At 44.0% G+C, this 23,004-nt stretch overlaps 5 protein-coding genes and 1 long non-coding RNA gene across 8 annotated transcripts; 2 read left to right on the forward strand and 4 right to left on the reverse strand.

Annotated features, from left to right (window-relative positions):
• Positions 1-693: 693 nt before the first annotated feature.
• LOC147251856 (uncharacterized) lies at positions 694-3,310 on the forward strand (the record flags this gene model as incomplete). Its single annotated transcript, XM_086221171.1, has 2 exons — positions 694-1,966; positions 2,055-3,310. Coding segments are annotated over 2 exons (1,377 nt in total), but the record flags the coding sequence as incomplete, so codon positions are not given.
• Positions 3,311-6,090: 2,780 nt separating this feature from the next.
• LOC147251857 (olfactory receptor 4B13-like) lies at positions 6,091-7,280 on the reverse strand. The gene has a single exon (XM_086219808.1). It carries the CDS (start codon positions 7,105-7,107, stop codon positions 6,178-6,180), a length of 930 nt encoding a protein of 309 aa, XP_086075934.1. The 5' UTR covers positions 7,108-7,280; the 3' UTR covers positions 6,091-6,177.
• A 478-nt stretch (positions 7,281-7,758) lies between these two features.
• On the reverse strand, positions 7,759-9,207 carry LOC147251858 (olfactory receptor 1D5-like). The gene has a single exon (XM_086219807.1). The coding sequence runs from the start codon at positions 9,067-9,069 to the stop codon at positions 8,101-8,103; it is 969 nt and encodes a 322-aa protein (XP_086075933.1). The 5' UTR covers positions 9,070-9,207; the 3' UTR covers positions 7,759-8,100.
• A 186-nt stretch (positions 9,208-9,393) lies between these two features.
• On the forward strand, positions 9,394-11,381 carry LOC147251859 (uncharacterized). 3 transcript variants are annotated; one of them, XR_015118702.1, is made up of 3 exons: positions 9,394-10,101; positions 10,174-10,673; positions 11,352-11,381. It is a non-coding gene; the product is annotated as an uncharacterized LOC147251859 (long non-coding RNA). The 3 variants fall into 3 exon arrangements; XR_015118703.1 differs by lacking the exon at positions 11,352-11,381 and adding an exon at positions 10,756-11,340; XR_015118704.1 differs by lacking the exon at positions 11,352-11,381 and having other exon boundaries at positions 10,174-10,287; positions 10,376-11,340.
• A 1,129-nt stretch (positions 11,382-12,510) lies between these two features.
• Positions 12,511-13,494, reverse strand: LOC147251860 (olfactory receptor 2A7-like). Its single transcript, XM_086219809.1, has one exon. It carries the CDS (start codon positions 13,492-13,494, stop codon positions 12,544-12,546), a length of 951 nt encoding a protein of 316 aa, XP_086075935.1. The 3' UTR covers positions 12,511-12,543.
• An 8,000-nt stretch (positions 13,495-21,494) lies between these two features.
• Positions 21,495-22,811, reverse strand: LOC147251861 (olfactory receptor 5F1-like). Its single transcript, XM_086221123.1, has one exon. It carries the CDS (start codon positions 22,485-22,487, stop codon positions 21,495-21,497), a length of 993 nt encoding a protein of 330 aa, XP_086077249.1. The 5' UTR covers positions 22,488-22,811.
• Between the last annotated feature and the right edge of the window lie 193 nt (positions 22,812-23,004).

Below are 23,004 nucleotides of genomic sequence, written 5' to 3' on the forward strand. Positions count from 1 at the left end.
CCATGAATGAAAGTTCAGTCACTGTCTCCTCACCCTCGTGCCGATGGACGGTCAGGTGAAGTTCTGTTTTGTTTTGTTTTCAGTCCACAAAAAAACTGCAGGGTTTTGACAGTTAAATGTTGTGATTGGAGACCAATATTCAAATTTAATAAAAAAAACAAAACAACAACAACAACGTAAAACCAGCAGGGCTTCCATGCTGGTCATCTTGAATTAATCCAAGTGTCCTGAAGCCTCAACGTGCCAAGCCCACAGTCACGGCCTAAGCAGCAGGTTTTATTTCAACACTGTGTGGTTAAATTAATCAAGATGACATCATCCCGCTTTAAAACCCCTCTGTAGACACTCCCGTTGTTTGCTAACCTGACGTGTCAGATTTTTAAAAATTTTATTTATTTATTTTTTTTACAGAACATGACCTCACAATACCAGATGCAGGGCAAAGTGAGGTAAACACTGCCGTGTGTTGGGCTCTCAGGGCCACCGTACTCAGGAAGATTAGCTCGGCTCAGTTTACACTTGAGATGTGTCACTTTGTTGCAGCAGGTGCTCTCTGTGCTGGTCTCATTTTGCAGAGATCATTCAAACCTGTCAAGCCGAGACCATACGGTTCCCTAAACCCTGCGTGTTCTAAACGCAGGAAAGTCCCCTCCCCTTTCTACCCTTCGACTTCTGATCGTGGGACCCAAACACGTCGGGAAGAACACCATCCTGGGTCGAGATGTCTTTGATGCTGGACATCCGACGTCACAGAGCAGCGAGAGACGTGGCCGTGTTCCCAAGAGGCGAGTCACTGTGGTCGACACTCCAGGCTGGTATGGGAGATACTGCTCTGAGGACACCCCACGCCATGTACGACAGCAGATTTCCCACGGCGCATCTCTGTGCGCTCCCCTCCCTCATGCTGTCCTGGTGGTGGTTCGCTGCGATGAGACCTCCACTGAATCCGACCGGATCAAACTAGAGGAGCACTTGAGCCCACTTGGAGTTTGGGTGTGGACTCGGAGCCTGGTGGTCTTCACGAGGGGAGACAGACTGGGGGCCACTCCCATTGAGGAGCACATTGAGAGGTGGCCTGCCCTGCAGTGGTTGGTGGACAAATGTGGAAACAGATACCACGTTTCTGATAACACAAAGCAGGCTGGAGGGGTTCAGGTGTGGGAGCTCCTGGCGAAGACTGAGGAGACAGAGGTGGCCGGTGATTCTGAACACTTGCTGACGTGCTTCATGGAAGTCAAAGAAAGTAGCGGGAAACTGGATGAAAGCTTGAAAAAGATGACGAGACAGCTCAAGAGGGTGCAGACCAAGAATGAACACCTGAGGCAAACACTAGAGGAGAAGGAGAGGGCAGTGGAGGATATGACTTTAGCAGCTGCAGAGAAGGAAAAGCAGATTGAAGCTCTGACGGCAACAATAGCGTCGAAGAAGGAGACAGAAGAGAAGTGCAAGAAAGACGCTGAGGAGGAGATGGACAGAATAGCGGAGGCAGAGAGGGAGAACAACCATCTCAGGCACGTCATCCTAGAGAGAGATGAACTGATAAGAAGCCTGAGTGAAAGATCTGCTGAGAAAGACAGTGTGATAAAACCTGTGAAGCAGAGCGGTGAGGTGAGAGCAGCAGAGCTGGAGGAGACAGTGAGGGGACAAGAGCAAGAGATTAGAACCTTTAAGAACCTGTGGGAGAAAAAAGACGAAGAACTGGAACAAATGGCGAGGGATGGCAAGAGACAAGCGAGCGAGCTCAGAGGGACGATCGAGCAGCTGGCGAGGGAAAACGAAGACATGAGGAAGGTGCTGAGTTCCGCGATTAAAGGGATGCAGAGACAACGTCAGACGACGGAGACCGACGGTCAGACGGACGCCGAACACCTGACCACAGCGGAGAACCTCAAGCTAGCAGAAGAACTCAGCCGACAACAGACATGGGCCTTCACGGTGCCGTCAGGTCACCATGGCAACGCTGCCGGTGAGTAACCAGCAGCTCTCATCCTGCAGATATGAGCTCCATAGTTTTCGTTTTTGATTTAAAGATGAACGTCTCTAACATCTTAAAGGTACAGCGACAGATCAGGAGAGGCTGGCGGACTCTGACGGGACGCTGCCACAGGAGAAGGTGGGGGGAAAGTTCTGGAAAGCAACTGTTGGTCAGACACTGTGAAGGTGACATCTTTTTTTTCTTTTTTTTGGAACTTTTTATTTAAATTTTTTCAGTTAAACATTGAACAATGCCTGAGACAAGGTCAGTGATGTAAAAAGGTACAAATGGCGGTACAAATGTATATCAAATAAACATTACACATTGTGATAATAAGGATAAGCAAACAAGACGGACAAAAATGAATAAATAAATAGCTCATAATGAAAAAAAATGAATAAATGATGAGGTTGATAATAATAATTTAAAAAAAAAATAAAAATTCCACATCGTGTCAGGGTCCGTTTCCATTACTTTAGGAACAGCCTCAACAACCCAAATAGTTCATATTGTTAGATATTTTCCGACCAAGCTCCACCTTCGTTCAGAAAGGTCCACTTTCAACTGTAATGATGCGGTCATTCTTTCCATGAGATAAACCTGTCTCAGTCTCTGCTTCCATTCAGCCACAGTCGCTGCTTTAACTTTCTTCCAGTTTGCTGTTATATTTTTCTTGGCAACCAATAATAAAATATGCAAAATATATCTTTGGTCAGCAGTGAAGAGGTCGACCGGTACAGCACCCAGCAGGTAGAGCAGCATGTTTGATGGAATTTCTCTTTTCATAATTCTCTCAATTTCGTCTTTAATCTTTTTCCAATATTCAGGAATAACCGGACAGTCCCTGAACATGTGCGTGTGATCACCTATTTTACCACACTGTCTCCAGCATAGAGCTGCTGAGGGGTCTTCAACGAAATTTGAAACAGCTAAAGGGGTGCGAAAAAATCTGATTTTAAGTTTCCCGTCGAACTCTTTCCACTGCTGACTGCTGATACCTTTATGACTGCTGTTACAAAGTTTATCCCAAAGTCCGTCTACTATCATTATATTAGATTCCAATTCCCATTTTTCCTCAATATTATAGGTATTTTCATCTAAGTCTGATGAGAGTCTTTTATAGAGGTGGGAGACATGTTTATGTAATGGAAGACGTTTTTCCCAGATTCCAATGAAATCCATCCATCTTCCGCTTATTCCTACACATTAAGGGTCGCGGGGGGGCTGGAGCCTATCCCAGCGTCAACGGGCGAGAGGCGGGGTTCACCCTGGACAGGTCGCCAGTCCATCACAGGGCCAACACATAGAGAGACGAACAACCATTCACACTCACAGTCACACCTACAGTCAATTTAGAGTATCAATCAGCCTCGTCCCCTCTTGATGTCTTTGGACTGTGGGAGGAAGCTGGAGTACCAGAGAGAACCCACACAGGAACAGGGAGAACATGGAGACTCACACAGAAAGATCCCGTGCCCGAGCCGGGACTCGAACCCGGAACCTTCTTGCTGTGAGGCCACAGTGCTGACCACTGCACCACCGTGCCACCCCCATTCCAATGAAATATTGTTCTATATTATTTGGGGTTTTTCCAATTCGCTCTTTGTCTTCATGATTTGTAATATAGTGCCTAATTTGCAGGTATCTATAAAAATCAGTAGAGGGGAGGTGGAATTGTTCCTGAAGCTGGGTAAAGGACTTTAAGTGTGTTTCTTCAAATAATTGATTAAAAATAATGAGACCTTTAGCAGCCCATCTCCTAAAACCATGATCTGAGACCGAAGGTGGAAAATCAATGTTGCCCACTATGGGCATAGCTCGAGAAATAGATCCACTATCTTTAAACATCTTTTTAACTTCCGCCCAAATCTTTGTAGTATGTTTTATCCATTCATTTTCAAGCTTCATTTTATTGACATGTTTCAAATCCACAAAGGGTAGGACAGCCAACGGTGCACCTTTAACTTCACCCTGTTCTATTTGAATCCACTTGGCCTCCTCGTCGCCGCTGATCCACCCCACAATCGCTGCCAGCTGAGCTGCCCAGTAGTAAAATTTCAAATTCGGCAATGCCAGACCTCCTCTATTTTTAGCCAAATGAAGTATTTTAAGTCTAATTCTGGGTCTCTTGTGTTGCCATATAAATTGAGAGATTAATTTATTTAACATATTAAAAATGGAAATTGGAACTCTTATGGGCAGCGACTGAAATAAAAACAGGAGACGGGGAAGCAAATTCATCCGTACTGTTTCGACTCTGCCAAACAGAGATAGCGGGAGGGCTTCCCAGCGGGTCAGATCGCTCCTTATTTCTTTAATTAGCTTGTTATAATTTGCTTCAAAAAGTTTTGTAGTTTGAGATGTTATAATAATTCCTGTTTAGACCAGTGAAATGTCTCATTAAGCTGATCTGGCCACGTCCCTGATATCATCATTGCCTCTGATTTGCTTTGATTAATTTCATATCCCGAGATATCTCCATAATCTTTCAGACACTGCATGAGTCGAGGTATTGTAGTAATGGGATGTTTTATAAAAAGCAAAATATCGTCCGCAAAGAGGGAAATTTTATGAATTCTCCCCCCGCCATCCTTAATCCCTTCAATCTGAACATCCTGCCGTATGGCCTCTGCCAGAGGCTCAATGCTGAGAGCAAAGAGGACGGGGGAGAGAGAATCTCCCTGTCTTACTCCTCTCTCTACATCAAAGAAATCCGAGCAATGCCCATTTACTCTGATTTTCGATTTGGGATTTTGAAGGTGACATCTTTGCTGTGTTTTTATGACGAGGTTTCATCCTCTGGCGTACAGGAACAGGCTTTGTTTCTCATTGTATTCTAAGTTTCTCCAGAGTTTATTTTCTCAGTGTTTTTTGTTGTTGTTGTTGTTGTTGTTGTTGATATTTTGGATGATTGTCACAGATACACTTTGTCCCTGCCTCCTCATCTCTGTTTGGCTCCGCCTCCTTCTTCACCCTCCAATCAAAACCATTCCAGTTGTGATTTTGTGTTCACAGGGCGCTATCGCCAACCAATCGCTGTGACTTGAGGGAGGCTGGCCTCCGTCGTGGCTGTGGGCTGGAGGGGCAGTGCTGGGGGCTGCGTTTGGGGCGGCCACTGGCTCCTTCAGGTTAGCTCCAGGACTGAGTACCAGGTCAGCTGTTGGGGCTGCAGCCGGGGCTCTGCTGGGAAACATGCTGCTCCAGAGAGTCAGGCCCCAGACCAAAATAGAGCAGGATGCCAGCTATGAGTGAGTCTCAGCCATGACAGTGGCCCAGATAACAAATTATATTCAGTATTGTGTTATTGTTCGCACTCAGGGAGCATCCGTCACCCTCCGATGCTCCTCTTCATCCAGAACTCCCCTCTGAGCCGTTTTTCACTGTTTCACCACAGACAAGAGGCCTGATTTTCTCTCTGTGGGCTTTGATGCTCAAGAGCGACTTCTATGTTGTTTGAAGCATTCAGTTAGTGTTTATTTGCATGAATGCCAAGTTTTCAAACTGCATACATCCAAGTACATTTACTATGGCTGACCTGGGACCAGCTGTCTGCTGTGGCTTTGTCAAGTCAAATGAGTAATAGTGACATCAGGGTTATTGTGCTCTTTGTTACAATTCATGTAAGAAAAAAGTGAAACCACCCATGTATATAACCTGTGTGTGTGCGTGTGAGTGTGTTTGTGAGTGTGAGGTGGTACATCATCGTTGACAGGATGTAGTGACTAATTTTATTACACTGCACAAAAAAATATCAACATATACACCAATCAGGTTATACCAAACAAAAACATTTAGATAATCAGTACACACTTCAGTAGTGAGGAAACATGCAGTCAACTGTGGAGTGAAACATCACATCATGATACACATAAACTGATATCAAGACGGTATAATCAAATATAATCCAATTAAACGGCACTCAATAATACTATTTTCATGAAGTTTCTTAAAATTTGGGTTTAACTGTTATTACGGTTGTAGTTTGCAGTGCCGTTGAACTGGACCGCACTGATTTGAGAGGTATTTCAGATATGGTGCCTCATTTCCGTCCGATCTATTACCTCCGATCAGGGGAAGCGCGGCACAGCTCAGCTCAGAGCCGTAGTGCCGGACTGCAAAAATATTGTACGTAATGAAGCAGGCAGGCTACAGGAGTTGCAGACATCCCGCACGCAGCACATCACTCACACTGCTTCTTCCTGTCATTGTGTTTTCACGTAAATCAAACTGAAAATTCTATTTCGGATCTTGGTCAGTTTGAAGCCGTATATGAGAGGGTTCATGAATGGAGGGATGAGCAGAAACTCTATGGCTATGAGGTTTTGAAGGCTCTGGGGTAAAACCGTGGCGCTGAATCTCATATGCATCAAATCAAAAACTATCATGAAAAGGAACGTGAGTAAAGAGATCAAATGAGGCACGCACGTCTGCATAAACTTCACCCTGTCTTCAACAGACTTGACGCATTTTTTAACAAGATGCATATACGTCCAGATTATGAAAAAACCATGAGACACATACACCCATATTGTAATATTTGCAAACACTTGGTTTGAAAAGGTGTCTGATTGAGGGCAGGCAAGTTTCACAATGGCCCAGTTGACACACAACAGTTTCCCAATGTTGGAACTACAAAAAACGAGTCTCGACGTCAGCAAAATGTTGACGGCAAAAATGCAGAGAGGCGTCAGCCAGGAGAAACCGACCAGCTGGGAGAGTCTTTTCTTTGTCATGACGGAGCGGTAGTGCAGGGGGCGACATATCGCCAGGTATCGATCGTAGGCCATGACTGCTAGAATAGACAACTCGCCGCAGGCAAACGAGTACACGATGAAGGCCTGAAAAAGGCAGCCGCTGTAAGAGATCTCTTGAGAAGACGACAGCAAATCCAAGAGGAACTTGGGGTAGAAACCCATGGTTCCATAAAGGCCATTGATGCACACGCTGCACAGCAAAATGTACATGGGCTCATGCAGATGTTCAGTTAAGACGATGATCATGACGAGAGCGATATTGACAAACAGGATAAGGCAGTAATACATTAAAGTGAGCGAGAAAACGGCCACCCTGTAATTCTCATTTATCCCTGAAAGCGTAAACACTCTTACCGCCGAAACGTTGTCCATCCCCATCTCTCACCACACGCTCTGTACCGCCGGCGGTCGGCTCTGACACCGACCTACCATCACAGCACCAATTAATAATCACTTTGACAACAATAACAACAACAACATCGCTGGGATTTCAACCCAGAGGGAGTATTCACACCTCCCCACCTCCCCTTCAACGGCCCTTCAGAGCAAAAAAAAAAAAGATTCTGTTTTGATGGCAAACTTCTTCTGTTATCCAGGTGATGGGGTGACTCGGGGAATCGGATCAGGACCAGGAAAACAGAAGAGAGATGGAAGTTTGCCGTCAGAACAGAATCTTTCAGGAAAGTTGAAGGCAGCCTTCAAGCCTTCTCGGCGCGGCGTGTTTTCGTGATGCGGCTCAGCGTCGCGAAAAGACGGTGGAAGGATTTCGTGTTGTTAGGGTTCACAAATATCAGAAGTCAGAATTAGGAAAAGACAAATCATGAGCTGGGGATGAGATCCTCAAAAACATCACGATAGTGACAAAGGTAATGAAAAAAAGTCTTTCACATCCACACCATATGTTCTGTATTGCATGTAAGAGAATAGTCTCGCGCAGTTTCATTGTTTTATTAAAGTTCGTACTTGTGCTTAATTCATCAACGCACCAGGCTGCGAGAAACGGACGAATCGTCCACTTTTGAAGGACCACAGTGATAGAATGTCACAAACATGAAGAAAAGTGGAAATGAGAAAGTTCAGTCAGACAGTTTTTTTTCCAGTTTCAGTCCAAATGCTCAAAATGTAAATGCAGCATGAGCTGGCGCTGTGAATACGTCAGTGGGAAGTGAACTTGTCCTGCCCAGGACCCCCCGAGAGGGGAGGGCAGCCTGCGTCTGCAAGCAGGCTGTAGAGACTGAAGAGAGGTTAACAAGTAAAACACAGATGAAACCGTCCGTACGCGACGTGGCTCAAATCAGACACGGCCGTGCAGCCGTGAGTCGTTACAACCCGTTTAAACCTTTTAAAATTAGTCATTCAAACTTCCAGCGATTAAGACAGGAAAGCTCTCTCTCGATTGGTCTGCGTGGCTCTGAAGCTCTCTTTCTGCTCCTGAAAAAACAGAAGGATCTTTCTTCGAATTTTGCTGAGCTTTAACCCGTAAACAAGAGGATTCATAACTGGGGGAATCAGTATGAATTCGATCGCCATCAAGTTCTCCAGGCCCTGAGGCAACATCCCGGAACCGAACCTTGTGTACATCAGATCGAAAAGAACGGCAAAGATAAAGTTCATCAAAGAGATTAATTGTGGAACGCAGGTTTTCATGAACTTGCTCCTGCTCTCCTTGGATACGAGACAGATTCTGACCAGATACACGTACGACCAAAAAAGGAAAAAAATATGAGCGATGTAAATAATAATGTTGACATAAGCAACGTATGTATTTACTATTGTGGTGGAGCAAGCGAGCCTGCTGATCAGATGGTTTGAACAGAACAGTTTGGGTATGCTGGAGCCGCATAACTCTGACTGAAATATCGTCATGGTGTTGGTGAACATGCAGCACAGGGGCAAGAGCCAGGAGAAAGCCATCAACAGAGAGGTTCTTTGCTTCGTCATGATGGAGTGATACTTCAGCGGCCGGCCGATGGCCACGCATCTGTCGTAGGCCATCACGGCGAGAGTTGATAGGTCGCTTCCAGAAGACGAGTGTATCACAAAACTCTGCAGAAGACATCCGACGTAGGAGATGACGTGGAGAGGAGACAAGAGATCCACGAGGAATTTGGGATAAAATCCTGCTGTCACGTAAAGTGAATTGATACAGAGGTTACACAGAAAGATGTACATGGGTTCATGGAGGTTCCTGTCCAAAACGATGGTCACAATCAGAACCACATTCAGTATCAGAATTATCAGGTAAAACAGCAGCGTCAGAGCGAAAAGAACGACCCGGTGCTGCACTGTGTAGTTCAGTCCTGAAAGAAGAAAAAATGTCTTTGCTGAAACATTATCCATTAAACTGTGTCAGCGAGCAGGGTTTCATTCATTTAAATGGTCACAACAATCGCAACATGAATACCACATAATAATAATAATAATAATAATAATAATAATAATAATAATAATAATAATAATAAAAAAAAGTCTCAGGAAAAGATTCCTCTCACACACAAATGTTCTCGAGTTGCTGGTCGGGCAGCCAAGACCCCGGAGCCGAGCGTCTCTGTTTTAAATCATCTCCCTCTCTGATGACTTAGCACAACCTGGGAATTCTGGCGCTGGAATTGACGGCGAGAGACAGAAGCTTCTGGGGAAAAAACACAAAAAAAAACAAAAAACAAAAGGTGCTGACGTGTGACGGATCAGAAGGCGAAAGTCAGAAGAGCGATTTTGAAACACGGCTTCAAACCGCCTCCTGCTCAGTTTCGTGACTGCGCCAGGGCCCGATGGTCCCTAAGTAAAAAATTCTACTTCAGCAAAAGAAGAGAGGTATTTGCTATGTAGTTTACATGAGTATCAGAAGTACACGTTGTACATGATTGCTGTGTACTTCAGCGCTCAACCTCTAAAGGTCGTGCAAGTGTATCCTAGTTTTATTGTTCTGGCTATGTCCTCTAGAAGTTAGCGGCCCTCAGATGCAAAAAAAAAAAAGAAAAAAAAAAGTTCTCTTCAAAGTAACAATTCAGCGATGGTTTCAGATAAATATAGTAGAGTAAATAAAAAAAAATACAATTTTCTTTCGAAATTAAGTGGAATAAAAGTATACATTTCCTAAAAATGTACTTGAGTAAAGTACAAATACTCGTATGTTGCGCTTGAGTCAAATTACTTCAGTTACTTTCCATCACTAGCATCTTATTTCGGACCAACACAAAAATCCATACCGATCCAACTGACGAGGTAAACACAAATAAAAACAGAAACAACAACAAAACTAACTTGACTTCCTCCCGCCACATATTAGTTTGGTTACTTTCCCCTGGAAAACCGAGAGGGAATTTGCCACCAACCGTTCCCGCTAGACAGTCTCTGTCATGGGGAACTGTGGTGAGGGCTCATGGTGACGCGAACCACAACATTTTCCTAAATCACACTTTAATTTAAACTTTGGTTTTCCAGGCCCAATGAGTCAGATGAGGCTTCCTGCCTGGAAACCTTCGTGGAAACGTCTCCCCGGTGCTTCTGTCCTACCATCTTCGAGCAAGGACACCAAACCGACAGACCAACGTCAAGGTATCAAGTTCAAGAAGCTCAAACCATAAAAAAAGTTACTCCTAAGAGCTTCAATGACAGTAAACAGGATGAGAATAATTCTTAACAGGTGAAATGCGATGGGTTTTACGCTCAATGCGCCACAAGTTTATCAAAAGCGAGCACGATGGAGTTGCGGCAGGCGGAAGCTAACGCTAGCTAGTTAGCTAGCTGCAGTAGCCGCGTCGAGGCCGGCGTCTCCAGCCCACCAGGGGTGCGTCTCCCTGCCGCTGCCTCACACACGGAGGACCGGCCGACTGGACCCGGCGGGAACGTAAAGAACCAGGGGGTGAGCCTTGCCCTCAACAGTAGAACTACAGAACCAAGAATTTGGACGCTACCAAGCCCGTCTGGTGAACTGCTAACAGGTGAGTACATGTTTTGACTTTTCAATGGGGTGAAATTCATGGATCTAAATTAAAAAGCAGTGTAATTTCTACCTCTTATAAGGTGGACATTCCCACCAGCGGCTGGTTGTGGTGACATTCGGCCGCTGATGAGAGGGGCTCAAACTCTTACTTGGTGTCAGTTTGTTCTGAGTGTTTGTTGTCAAGCTGAGTGGTGGAAAGTAACTTCAATATTTTCAATCAAGTACTCTATGTCAACAAAATTTCAAGGTATTTGTACTTTACTTGAGTAGTTCACATTTCATATATACTTGTTTTTTGTTTTGTTTCCATTTTTCTGAACCCACCAGTATCCTGTCGTTGCAGTTGTACTTGAACGCTCCAAAACACTGGAATACACAAATACCGTGTGGGATGTACACGTTGAAATTTTTAAATACTAACCTACTTTTACCTGAGTAAAGACTTTTTTTTTTAACCTGTGCCATAGTTTTATTTTATTGGGGGTATTTATACTGTTACTTTACTACTAAGCTGTTTCAGTGGTTTGATAGGTGGATAAATCAGGCATGAACAAGGCATCTCTGAACTGTTCAGTACCCTAGAGTTCAAATAAATTGCTGTGAGTACGTTTGAATTTTTAGCTTTTGGGTGTATTTATCTGTTTGTTTGTGTAATAAGAGGTGTTTTGTGGGTTAGGACTTTCTTCGGCGAGGCGGCTTGATTCTCAAGAGGGCTTGTGTCCTCTGAGGAGACTGTGAGGAAGAGGAAGATTTTATTTTCATTGCACATAGAGATCCCTCTGTAGCGTCAGATCTCATCCTGATTTGATTTGGGGTCCAGTTAAAAAGAAGAAGAAGAACAACAACAACAAAAAAAAAGGAGCTCTGCACCCTGAGGTTCAGTTTTCAGCATTTTATTAGGACACGAGTGATGGTGATGGTCTGAAAAGAGACTCAGTAAATTTGTTCTCCTCTTAGACATTTGTATATTTTATCATAGGTTTGTCTCACATTTGTCCGTTGTGTGTTAAAGTTGAATTGCTTCTTCGTTTTTCTTCTTTTTTTTGGACATTTGGTCGCTGCATTGTGACATATTTCATGATGGTATATTCAAATCGAAAGACAGCTGGCATGTAGATGTTACATGAAGGTGCCTTTTGGAAGTTGATTTTCATCTTTCATTTGTGTTTTCTCCAAACAATCTTCCCATCAGTTATAAACACACACACACACACACACACTCAAAAAAAAAAACATTTTAACCAAGAACACATTCATGAGAACAAGTGCTGCTGGTGGACAAAACTCTCATTTGCTTGTCACATGTTTAACACTTAAAAAAAAAACGAAACAAAATAATGAAAATGATATTAAAACATTCTAATATCCTTTTAAGCGTAACTGAGTTTTAACATTCAAAACATTATTCTGTATATTTTATTTTCATGTAATTACATTTCCATCCTCCCACAAAAATCATACTATTTTGGAAATTATTTGGCGGCCCACTTGCGATACCTTCACGGCCCCGTGGTGGGCCTTGGCCCACATGTTGGGAATCACTGGTATACAACTACGAGATATAATGGTTCACGAAGGCTTTTATCCACAACGATCACTCCATTAATTGTCACATTCAACAGCCAGAACACCCAGTAACAAAGTAACGTAGTGGCAAAGAGAGGAAGGCCAGCCAGCCCGATGAAGAGTTTGTTGTAATTACCGCAAAGGCTTCATCAGCTCTGGCTTCTTCAGATGCTACAGTTGCTACTGCGACATGCAATTTAATGCAGAGCAACGTAAAACAAGATTATGTAAAACGTGATTTTGTAATAATTTATTAAAAGCCAGAAATGTTTTAAAATGATGAAAACCAGAGTTGTTTGATTTCAGAAGAGTGGCTGCAGTCTAGGTTTACAACTCTTACGGCACATGACATTTTTAATTTTGTTTCTTATCCGTGTCAATTTGAAACCGTACATGAGGGGATTTAAAATTGGAGGAAAAAGGACAAATTCTATTGCCATGAAATTTTTGACACTCTCTGGTATGTCTTTTGAGCCAAATCGCATGTACAGTAAATCAAAAAGCAAACATCCAGTAACAGTAAATAAAGAAAATAGCGGAGGCAGACATGACCGCATAAATCTACCCCTGCTCTCACTGGATGTGAGGCACTCTCTAATCATATGTAAATAGGACCAAAAAATAAAAACAAAATGTCCAAAATAAAACGTGTAATTAAAAGCTGGAACAATAATTCTTGATATGGAGGCAGAGCAAGCTAGATTTGAAACCAGCCAATTGACACAGTAGATTTTTGGTATATGTGAGCCACATAACCTTGACATTGATGTGGCTATTGTGCTTATGAGCACCAGGTAAGTAGGCATAATCCAAGCCACAAACATAAGCACACAAATCCTTTGTTTAGTCATCACATGGTGGTACACTAGAGGATGACATATTGCCACATACCTGTCGTAGGCCATTAGAGCCAAAAGAGAGAAATCGCCACAAGCTGAAGAGTGCAAAACAAAACCCTGCAGCAGACATCCGGTATAGGAGATGGCGTGAGAGGAAGATAGAAGGTCCTTGAGGAATTTTGGATAAAAGCCTGCTGTCCCATAAAGCCCATTTATGCACAGATTAGAGATGAAGATGTACATTGGTTCATGAAGGCTTTTATCCACAAGGATGACTCCAATAACTGTGACGTTCAACAGCCAGATCACCCCGTAGCACAGTGAAGTCAGAGCAAAGAGAGGGACTCTGTAGTTTGTTGTGCCGTTTAAGCCTGACAGAGTTAAGATAGTGATTGTTGATGTGTTATCCATCATAATATTGTACCGCTTTTCTGTGTCATCGCCTCAACGGCACAGAAAATTCCTTTCACACAACCAGGTATGCGTGAGGAAGAGAGTGGTGTCCTGTTTGGGGTTTGCCCCATCCTTCACTTGGTAAATGATCCCTTATATCTTCTCATAAACAATGATGCAACACTTCAGTGGTTTGTTTTTTCCCCACTGGCTTCAAACTATCCAATCAGGAAGTGGTAATTCATAACCCCGAAGCTAAGCACAGCTAACAACATCAGCTTTTAATTTTCAAAAATGATGTCATTTTGGGACAGCATTGTTTTTTTTGTTTTTTTTGATAACCTGTCCTGTTCAGTAGCTGAGGCAAGCAGCATCAATGTTCCTGGTGCCTTGTTGTAGCTTCCGCTTATTCCTACACATTAAGAGTCGCGGGGGGGCTGCAGGGCCTGTGACCAACCCCAGCCCAACCACCACGCCGGGAAGAGGACCACCCCCCCCCCCCCAAAGAGCCCTGGCCAGGCCCCCAGGCCTGCAATGGTGCAGTTAGCAAAGGAGGCAGCACTGGACCCACTCCCCGCCCCAGCTGCCCCCCCATCCCAACGTGTGCAGGGGAATGTAGATGTGATGATGTGGATGACTAGAATGTCATTAAAATTGGTGGAGGCACCCAGGGCATGGGAGCCCCGCCGGTTGCAGACGGCAGAGTCTCCCAGTACATCCTCATGCACTCCCCCAAGCCCTAAATGTCTACGATGTGATTAAAATTGGGGGGTCCAGCCCCTCAAGGCCTAGTGACACATAAGATGTGATGTGATGGGACAGAGAGGCAATGAGAGGGGCTGAGGAATGGGCCAGACCTGCAGGGGGCCAACTTCCAGACTGGCCCCGCTGACCACCCCGTCACCACTGCAACCAGCTGACAGGGAGTCAAGCTTCCCTGGTCCAGGGGTCAGATTGGAGCACCAAGGGGCACTGTCTGGAGATCCGGGCAGAGGGCCCACCACCGCGCAGTGCGAGGGCAGGGAGGGCCCAGGCCCCCAGTGCACAGCGGAACCCTCAGCCAGCAGCCCGTGGTCAGGGCCCCCAGTTCGATCAGCATCAAGGAGGTCAGCCCCCATCCCTCAGACGTCCCCCAGCATCCTCCCTTTGTCCGGAGTGGCGGCAGTTCAGGACACCGTGCCAGGGCCCAGCCCGCCCGAGGGTGGGCCGAGGTTAGCAAACCCCTCCCAAATGTGGGTGCGACCCCCCGGGGGAGCGGCAGGGCATCCAGGCCAGCAAGTCCCAGGCGCCAAGCAATCCACCTCTACCTCACTCTCCACCCCCTTACCTCCCTCCCGACCCCCCTCCCCCTCAACCCCCCTCCCTCTCCAACCCCCACCTAACCTTCCTTCCTCACCCTCCTCCCATCGTCCGGGGGCAAATATGCCCCAGCCGCCACGGCAGGCCCCAGCCCGCCCCGCCAGTGCCCGGGGACCGGGCGACCACAGCCCCCCCACCACAGGACCCCACCGGGGGACCGGCGCGAATCCCCGGCACCAGAGCCCAGGGCCCCCGACCTCCCCATGCCAGGTGGAGGCCCCGACCCAGCCCAAGGACCCCCAACCCCCAATCCCACAGGGTGCCGCCATGATAGGGGAAGCCGCCCCCGCGCCCCCCACACCATCCCTCAACAGGCGAGACCCAAAGCCGCCTCAGAAGGCAGTAACCCCGGGCCCTCCAGCCCAGCGAGCCACCGGACACCCAAGGCAGCCAGCGTCCATACCCACCCGCCCCGGAGCCAGAGCCACGAAGCCCAGAGCCACGAAGCCCAGCCCCCCCCATCAAAACTATTTGATGGATTTAATTATTGGAGACCAGATTTGTTTGAACTCTGACGATCGACTTTCCTCCCAAGCAGACATTCTCTCCATGGAAATGTGGTCTAATAAAAGGTTTCTATATTGAGTAATGCTTAGGTTGTTCTTGGATTTCCAATTAATCAAGATGGCCTTCTTTGCGATGCTTAGAGCAGTGAGAAGCATGCAGGATTTGTTTACTTCCATATTAACATTAGTGAGGTCACCTAGCAGACAAAGTGAGGGGGAGATGGGGATGGGGTACCCTAACCACCGTGATAGGTCTTTACAAACCCCCTGCCAAAAATTGTTAACAGGTGTACAAAGCCATATAGCATGCAGATAGCAGTCTGCTGAGCCAGTCGCACAATATGGACAAATGTATTTTTTGTGTGAGGCCCATCTGGAACATCCTTTGTCCTGTGTAGTGTGTTCTGTGGAGAACCTTGTAATTTATTAATTGTAGGTTACCACTGCGAATCATTCTAAATGTGTTGGAGCAGATTTCTATCCAAAAGTTAGGGTGTGGGTTGATCGACAGATCTTTCTCCCATTTGGATGAAGGAATAGAGATTATAAATTCTGTTGTTGAACTGTTGAGTTAATTTTAGACAGTAGCTTAGGGGGTGAAATTTGTAAAAAATCTGTTATTCTAGGTGGAAGCTCTAAGTCTAACTGGGTAAGGTCAAACCGTGCCTGTATTATAGATTTGAGCTGAAGATATTCCAGAAATTTGTTTTTGTTAATACCATAATTTGCTGTAATTTGGTTAAATTCTATGAATTCTTTGTCTTGGAAGATATGCTCTACATTTTTAATCCCTTTATTGGCCCATGCAGCAAAATGTATTGTTTTTTTATTTTGCAGGATGTCAGGATTGTTCCAGATAGGTGTGAGCCTGCAAGGGGTGTTCGAGAGCCCATTGCTTTTGAGAAATTCCCACCAGGCTATGAGGGTGTTGCTGATGCTAATGTACTTAAAGCAGCTGTGATGCTTGATAACAGGGCTGATAAAAGGGAGATCGGAGATTTGGATTTCTTTGCAGAATGTTTGTGCAATATCGCGCCATGCTTGGTCTAATGAGTTTGGCTTTAACCATTTTAGTATGTATTGTAATCTATTGGCCAAGTAGTAATTATAAAAATTTGGTAGTTCCAAGCCACCATAGTCTTTACTCTTTTGTAAAGTCTTTAAGCTTATACGTGGTGGCTTAGCTTTCCAGAGAAATTTTGAGATGTTAGAGTCGAGTGTTTTGAACCAAGTCCGGGGAGGTTGGGTTGGAACCATCGAGAAAACATAGTTGATTTTTGGCAAGATCATCATTTTCACTGTTGCTATTCTTCCCATAAGTGATATGGGTAGTGTGCGCCACCGGGTGAGGTTGTCTTCTATTTCTTTAATTAGGGCGGTATGATTTAGCCGTGTCAAGTCAGACAGTTTGGCAGAGATGTTGATGCCCAGGTATTTAATGTTTCCTGACCGTAGTGGTGCGGCGAGCGTACTCTGGAAACCTGAGTTGATGGGAAGAACAGTTGACTTGCTCCAATTAATTGAGTAGTCAGAAATGGTTGAGAATTTGTCAATGAGTGCTATCGTTTCAGGGAGAGATGATGGTGCATTTCGTAGGAAAAGTAATCCATCATCAGCATAAAGGCTTATCTTATGGTTCACATTTGTAGTATCAATTCCCTTGATGTTGTTGTTTTGCCGGACTGCAGCTGCGAGTGGCTCTATGAATATAGCAAAAAGGGAAGGGGAAAGTGGACAACCCTGTCTGGTTCCTCTTTGGAGAGAGAAGCTTGGAGAAGTTTGATCATTTGTTCTGACACAAGCACTGGGAGCGCGGTAAAATGTTTTGATCCAGTTTACAAAGTTATCTCCAAACCCAAACTTTTGTAATGTGGTGAGGAGAAAATTCCAATTTACCCTGTCGAATGCTTTTTCTGCATCTAGGGAGACACTTATGGCATCCTTGCTCTGACTGTTACAGTAGTCTATCTGGCTGATAAGTCTATGTGTGTTGTTGGTAGAGTGCCGTCCTTTAATAAACCCGGTCTGGTCAGGATGTATTATGTGAGGTGTTGCTTTTTCGAGCCTTCTAGCTAGCGCCTTGCAGATGACTTTAATATCTGCATTTATAAGTGATATTGGACGATAGCTTGATGGAAGTGCTGGGTCTTTGTCCGGTTTAAGGAGAAGGCTAATAATCGCACGGTTCATGTCGGGTGGCATGGTCGGGGTTTCCTGTATTTCAGTGAACATTTTGTAGAATATTGGTGCAAGCTCAGGCCAGAACTCTTTGTAGAATTCTGCAGGAAAGCCATCCGGTCCCGGGGCTTTCTTGTTTGGCATATGTTTAAGGGCTTCTTGAAGTTCCTCGATTGAAATAGGTGACTCCAGAGCCATTATTTGGTCTTGATTTAATTTTGGCAAGTCAATTGTGCTTAGAAAGGTTTCAATGCAAGATTTGGATGGGTTAATCTCAGGTGAGTAAAGTTTTTTATAGAATTCCCTAAAAATGTAATTGATTTCTTCTGGGTCACAGATTGTTTCCCCATTGGAGTCCTTAATGGAGGACATTGTTGCTCTTTCTTTGTTCTGTTTTAGTTGGTTCGCTAAAAATCTGCTGGATTTATTGTTATGTTCAAAGTTCTCCAAGCGTAGTCTCTGCAGCTGAAATTGTGTTTTGATGTTGAGTAAATCATTTAGTTTTAGTTTTAATTCCCTTAATTCTGTTAGTAGGTGTTCCTCTTGGGAGGCGGCATAAGTTGTCTCCAAGGCTTTAATTTTTTCATTTAATTCTGTTTCGAGAGCTTTCTCCTGTTTTTTCTTATATGAAGAGTAAGATATTATTTTGCCCCGCATGACTGCTTTTGCCGCCTGCCACAGCACACAAGCTGAGACATCAGGCTGGTCATTTATCTCACAGAATATTGTCCATTCCTCCTTAAAGAATTTAATAAAATTGGGGTCCTTGAGCAATGATGTATTAAATCTCCATTGTTTAGAAAGCAGTGTTCTAGTTTTTTTTGTGAGTGTCAGAGTGACTGGTGCGTGGTCGCTAATGGCAATAGGGTGAATCTTGGTGTCAAAGACATCCTTCACAATTGAGTTACTAATTAAAAAGTGGTCCAAACGAGAGGAGTGGTGCACTGGCGAGTAGTAGGTGTATTCCTTAAGCGTGGGGTGGCGTGAGCGCCAAGCATCGCAAAGACCGAAATCACTCATATACTGCTTAATTATATCGGATGATTGGCAATTGCGTTGACTAGCTGCTCTACTGATTCTGTCCACTTGTGGGTTGAATGCCAGGTTGAAGTCCCCCCCTACTATGAGTGCTGTGTCTGAGTGGGCTGAAAGTGCAGTGAAGAAGCTGTGGAAGAAGGAGGGGTCATCAACATTTGGACCATATATACTGGCCATGCATACCTCTGTGTTGTGTGTGGATATGTTGACTATTACAAACCTACCTTCCGGGTCTATAATGGTATTTTTACAAGTGAACCTGACTTTTTTGTGAATCAGAATGGCTACGCCCCTTTGCTTGGTGTTATAACTCGCTGTGTATGTGTGCGGGAACTGTGGGCTTAACACATGATTACCTGTTTTAGGTAGATGGGTTTCCTGTAATAGGACAATGTCTGCTTGTAAATTTTGTAGGTGTGTTAAAATTTTTAGCCGTTTTTCACGTGAGCCGATTCGATTTGGGACAGCATTGTTAAGTCATCGACTTGGCCAACAACCCCCTCCCCCAACATTTTTTTTTTTGTACTCTTCAAGTGAGTTTGCGTGATGCTGCGTTAAGACAGCCAATCAGGATCGATATTCTCCCGACGTCACAGATGTGCTGAAGGCGAGAACATCCTCGCGTCTGGCCGTTCAGTCAGACACAGCAGTCAACAGAGTGCCGAGTGTGAATACTCGGAGCTCCTCCAACACCATTTAACATTTCGGGATTGTGCTATGAACACGGACACAACGTTGTGGTGTATAACGGCATTTCAGGATCGCAGCTCAGATATGATGATTATGCGTATAGATAATGAAAGAAGAAAGGACAAGCCCCACCTTCCCCGGCATAATGTCACTAGCTAACGCTCATGTCTAAACTGTGGCTATATGTAACTTAAGAGACCAGCAGGTGGTTTTATTAACCTGGACTTGATGTTGTTAAGTTTCCCGCCTGTCTACACCTACCTCTACAACTGATGAAGTCCGGCAAAAATGTAATGCCGACCATAGTCGATGGTAGGAAATGCCGAGACCCCCCTGTTCGGAAGAAGGTAATGCTAAGTTAACATGAGCGGACTCAACATGGACTCGTCCATGAGATTTTTTTGTTTTGTTTAACAAGATGATGCTGTGAAAGGGGAGGAAAGAGCCGCATCTTTGTTGCGTTTAGTTCATGCGTGTGTGTTCATGGTGGCATGGAATGTAATGGAGCGGGAATCTCGTGATTTGGTGGAGAGAAAAATGTTTTGTATGTCTGAGGGTGGAACTGTGACAGATACAATGTCCCCTGACGCGTGATGGAAACGATTCCAAACGGTGGACCGTGGACATATTCTAGTTGTCAGCTGTCTATGATTGTCACATCGCACACCCCAAGCTGTACCAACACTGAGGGTTTCATAATAGTATTTCACGTATGTACAGAGGCTTAAGACGAAAAAGAAATCCACTGATACTTGCCCAGTGCTAGCTTGATCCCAGTCGTGCCAAATTCCTGACGTGACATTAGCCAACTATTTTTGAGCTCAGTGCCGCATTAAATCTTATGTCTTATGAAATGTTGGTTAATTAAATGATCATTGTAAAATGAACATGAGGCAAAGCAACACGTCAGATGGGTATGTTAGCGGGGCGCACCCAAACATTGCACCAACTGTACTGCTCTCTGCCTCCTTAATTGCTGCCCCACGGGGATAAATAAAGTTTTCTGAATCTGAATCTGAACCACAAACATGGCAGCGACTGGGGGAAAGCTGGATCTTGTACCAAAGTAAGGTGTTGCTATATCTGTTAGATGGAGTTGGTCTGGTTTTCTTGTGTCGGACTTAGAACAAACTCGTGCTCTCTGTAAGGACCGTTCAAAAGCGACTGCAACCAAAGGAATCAGCATGACAAATTTATTCCAGCGCCTAAAGCAGAGGCACGCAGCGGAAGTTTTTTTTTTAAATAATACTTTTGTTAGTTTTATCAAAAATGACTTAAATTTACAATTTTGAAGGTGTAATGTGTCGTTGCCAGGTTTAAAATAAGATATAATAATAATCATAAGATATACTTTCTCAAAGCTTTCTTAAAATTCTAGAAGTGTTTACAACGGCGTGGCCTGCCTCACCTACAAGCACGTTTTTGGCTTGACAGATTGCATTTTAACCTTAAAATAATTTTAAAAAAGAATAAAGTTAAAACTTGTTTTGAGCCCTTTATTTGTCATCTGTTGTTTGCTCTTGAGTAGGGCAGAAAAAAATAGAGTAAAATCAGAAATCGGATTTTTTTTTGTACAAATATCAGAGATTTTATTTTTAGGTCATATCACCCAGCTCTACCCGAGCGTGTTAATATACGCATGAACTTTTCTTGAGACCACCTTTTTCATGTAGACACAAGTACAGTTCGCTGATTCATGCCAGGAACTGTAAACATTGCTCACGCTAACAATAGAATTTTCTATGAAGTAGGAGGCCTCTTGTTTCCTGGAGTTTGCAAGAACGGTGTTAATATTCCACTTAAACTGTGTGGCTGGAGATCCTAAAATTCTGTGAAATGAAAATAATGAGGAAAAATATGATTCATCACGCAGCTGTATCACGTGATGTGAAGAGAGCCCTGAATTTGTACATTGTGTTTGTCGGGTCTGTACAAATATAAGAAAGTCAAATCTACGTTGACACTCAATTCATGAAAGCAGACACCCAACAAAAAGTACTCCAGGCAGTCATTTATTGAAAATGTTATTAATCATTATGATAGACACTTTTTTTTCTAGATCCACTGATACTTGCTAGGTGCTAGCTTGTTTCCCAACTACTTTTGAGGTCAGTTAAGCTTTAAATCTTTTGAATTATGAAGTGTTGGCTAATTAAATGATCGTTGTTAAATGAACATGAGGACTAGACTTGCAAAACAAGCATTTATTGAAAATATTTATAATGATTATGATGGACACTTAATTCTAGTCTAGAGAAAAGGTTTGTACACGAACTGGACAATCCTGGTTCTTATTTGTGTCAGTTTTAAGCCATAGATTACGGGATTGAGAACTGGAGGAATGATGAGAAATTCCATCGCTATAAAATTCTTGGCAGCTTGTGGTAACTCCATGGCTTCAAGTCGCTGGTTCAGCAAATTAACACATAAACAGGAACAAAAAATAATTAAAGATAATAAATGTGGCAAACAAGTCTGTATAAATTTCTTCCTGCCCTCTTGGGATGTAAGACATGTTTTAGCTAAATACACATAAGACCAAATAATAAAAACACTATGTCCAAAATAAAAGATATAATTAAGAAATTGAAAAACGGTGCTTGCGACGGAATCGGAACACCTAAGTTTACCAATCAACCAGTTATTACAGTAGATCTTAGGTATGTGATAGCTGCATAATTTTGATGTTGACGTTGATATTGTGACCATGAAAACCACATAAAAGGGAAAAAACCAAGCACCAAATACAAACACACAAACTCTTTGCCTTGTCATCACGGAGTGGTACACCAGAGGTCGACAAATAGCCATGTACCTGTCACAGGCTATTAGCACCAGAATAGAGAATTCAGCACAAGCAGAAGTGCTTAACACAAAACTCTGCATAAGACATCCAGCAAAGGAGATAACATGGGAAGTAGATAGAAGGTCCTTGAGGAATTTTGGAAAAAATCCCGCGGTCCCATAAAGCCCGTTGATGCACAGATTACAGATGAAGATGTACATTGGTTCATGAAGGTGTTTGTCCACAACGATGGCTACTATAATTGTCACATTCACCAGCCAGATCACCCCGTAACACAGTAATGTAGAGGCAAAAAGAAGGATTCTGTAGTTTGCTGTTTCATTTAACCCTGAGAGAGTTAAGGGAGTGATTACAGATGAATTATCCATTAAAATGTTATTGTAAAAACAACTAATCAAATGCCAACATAACAGGCAGGCAAACCAGTGAACGTACATCTGATGTCAGGTTTGGTGTCTGTCTGACCCTAACAGCCTGAGCGCTCATTCTGATTGCAGTTTATAAACTGTTAAGGCAGCAAGAGATCGTGAGCTGACTGGGAGAGGGATTTAAAAAAAAACAAAACAAAACCAACTGAGTTGCCGTAAGAGGTGGAGATTTCCCAGATCACACCGAACACAACATAGCAACTAATTAATCCCTGAAAGAGCAAAGAATAGCGGGGAATTGTCTTTGCTTACTGCTATTGTCAACCATTGTCAAAAGCACTGAACCGAATCAGACATATTCTATAATTCCCTTTTCCCACTGTATTCATAATAATGGCCCCTGTTAGTACAGCCTCTGTGAATGTACAGATGAGACGAGAACAATCCATCCATCCATTTTCTATACCATTTATCCGTTAAAGGTCGGGGGGGGGGGGGGGGGCTGGAGCATATCCCAGCTGACATTGGTTGAGAGGCGGGGTTCACCCTGGACAGGTCACCAGTCCATCACAGGGTCATCAAGAGC

Source organism: Aulostomus chinensis, chromosome 12 (genome assembly GCF_037954235.1).
Source record: "Aulostomus chinensis isolate RoL2024-O1b breed Wild chromosome 12, RoL_Achi_v1.0, whole genome shotgun sequence".
In the NCBI taxonomy this organism is placed as follows: Eukaryota; Metazoa; Chordata; class Actinopteri; order Syngnathiformes; family Aulostomidae; genus Aulostomus; species Aulostomus chinensis.

What these genes read in the sequence shown, in the direction of transcription:
- LOC147251857 (XM_086219808.1), bottom strand. Translation starts at nt 7,107, where the DNA reads ATGGGGATGGACAACGTTTCGGCGGTAAGAGTGTTTACGCTTTCAGGG.
- LOC147251858 (XM_086219807.1), bottom strand. Translation starts at nt 9,069, where the DNA reads ATGGATAATGTTTCAGCAAAGACATTTTTTCTTCTTTCAGGACTGAAC.
- LOC147251861 (XM_086221123.1), bottom strand. Translation starts at nt 22,487, where the DNA reads ATGTACGTTCACTGGTTTGCCTGCCTGTTATGTTGGCATTTGATTAGT.
- LOC147251860 (XM_086219809.1), bottom strand. Translation starts at nt 13,494, where the DNA reads ATGATGGATAACACATCAACAATCACTATCTTAACTCTGTCAGGCTTA.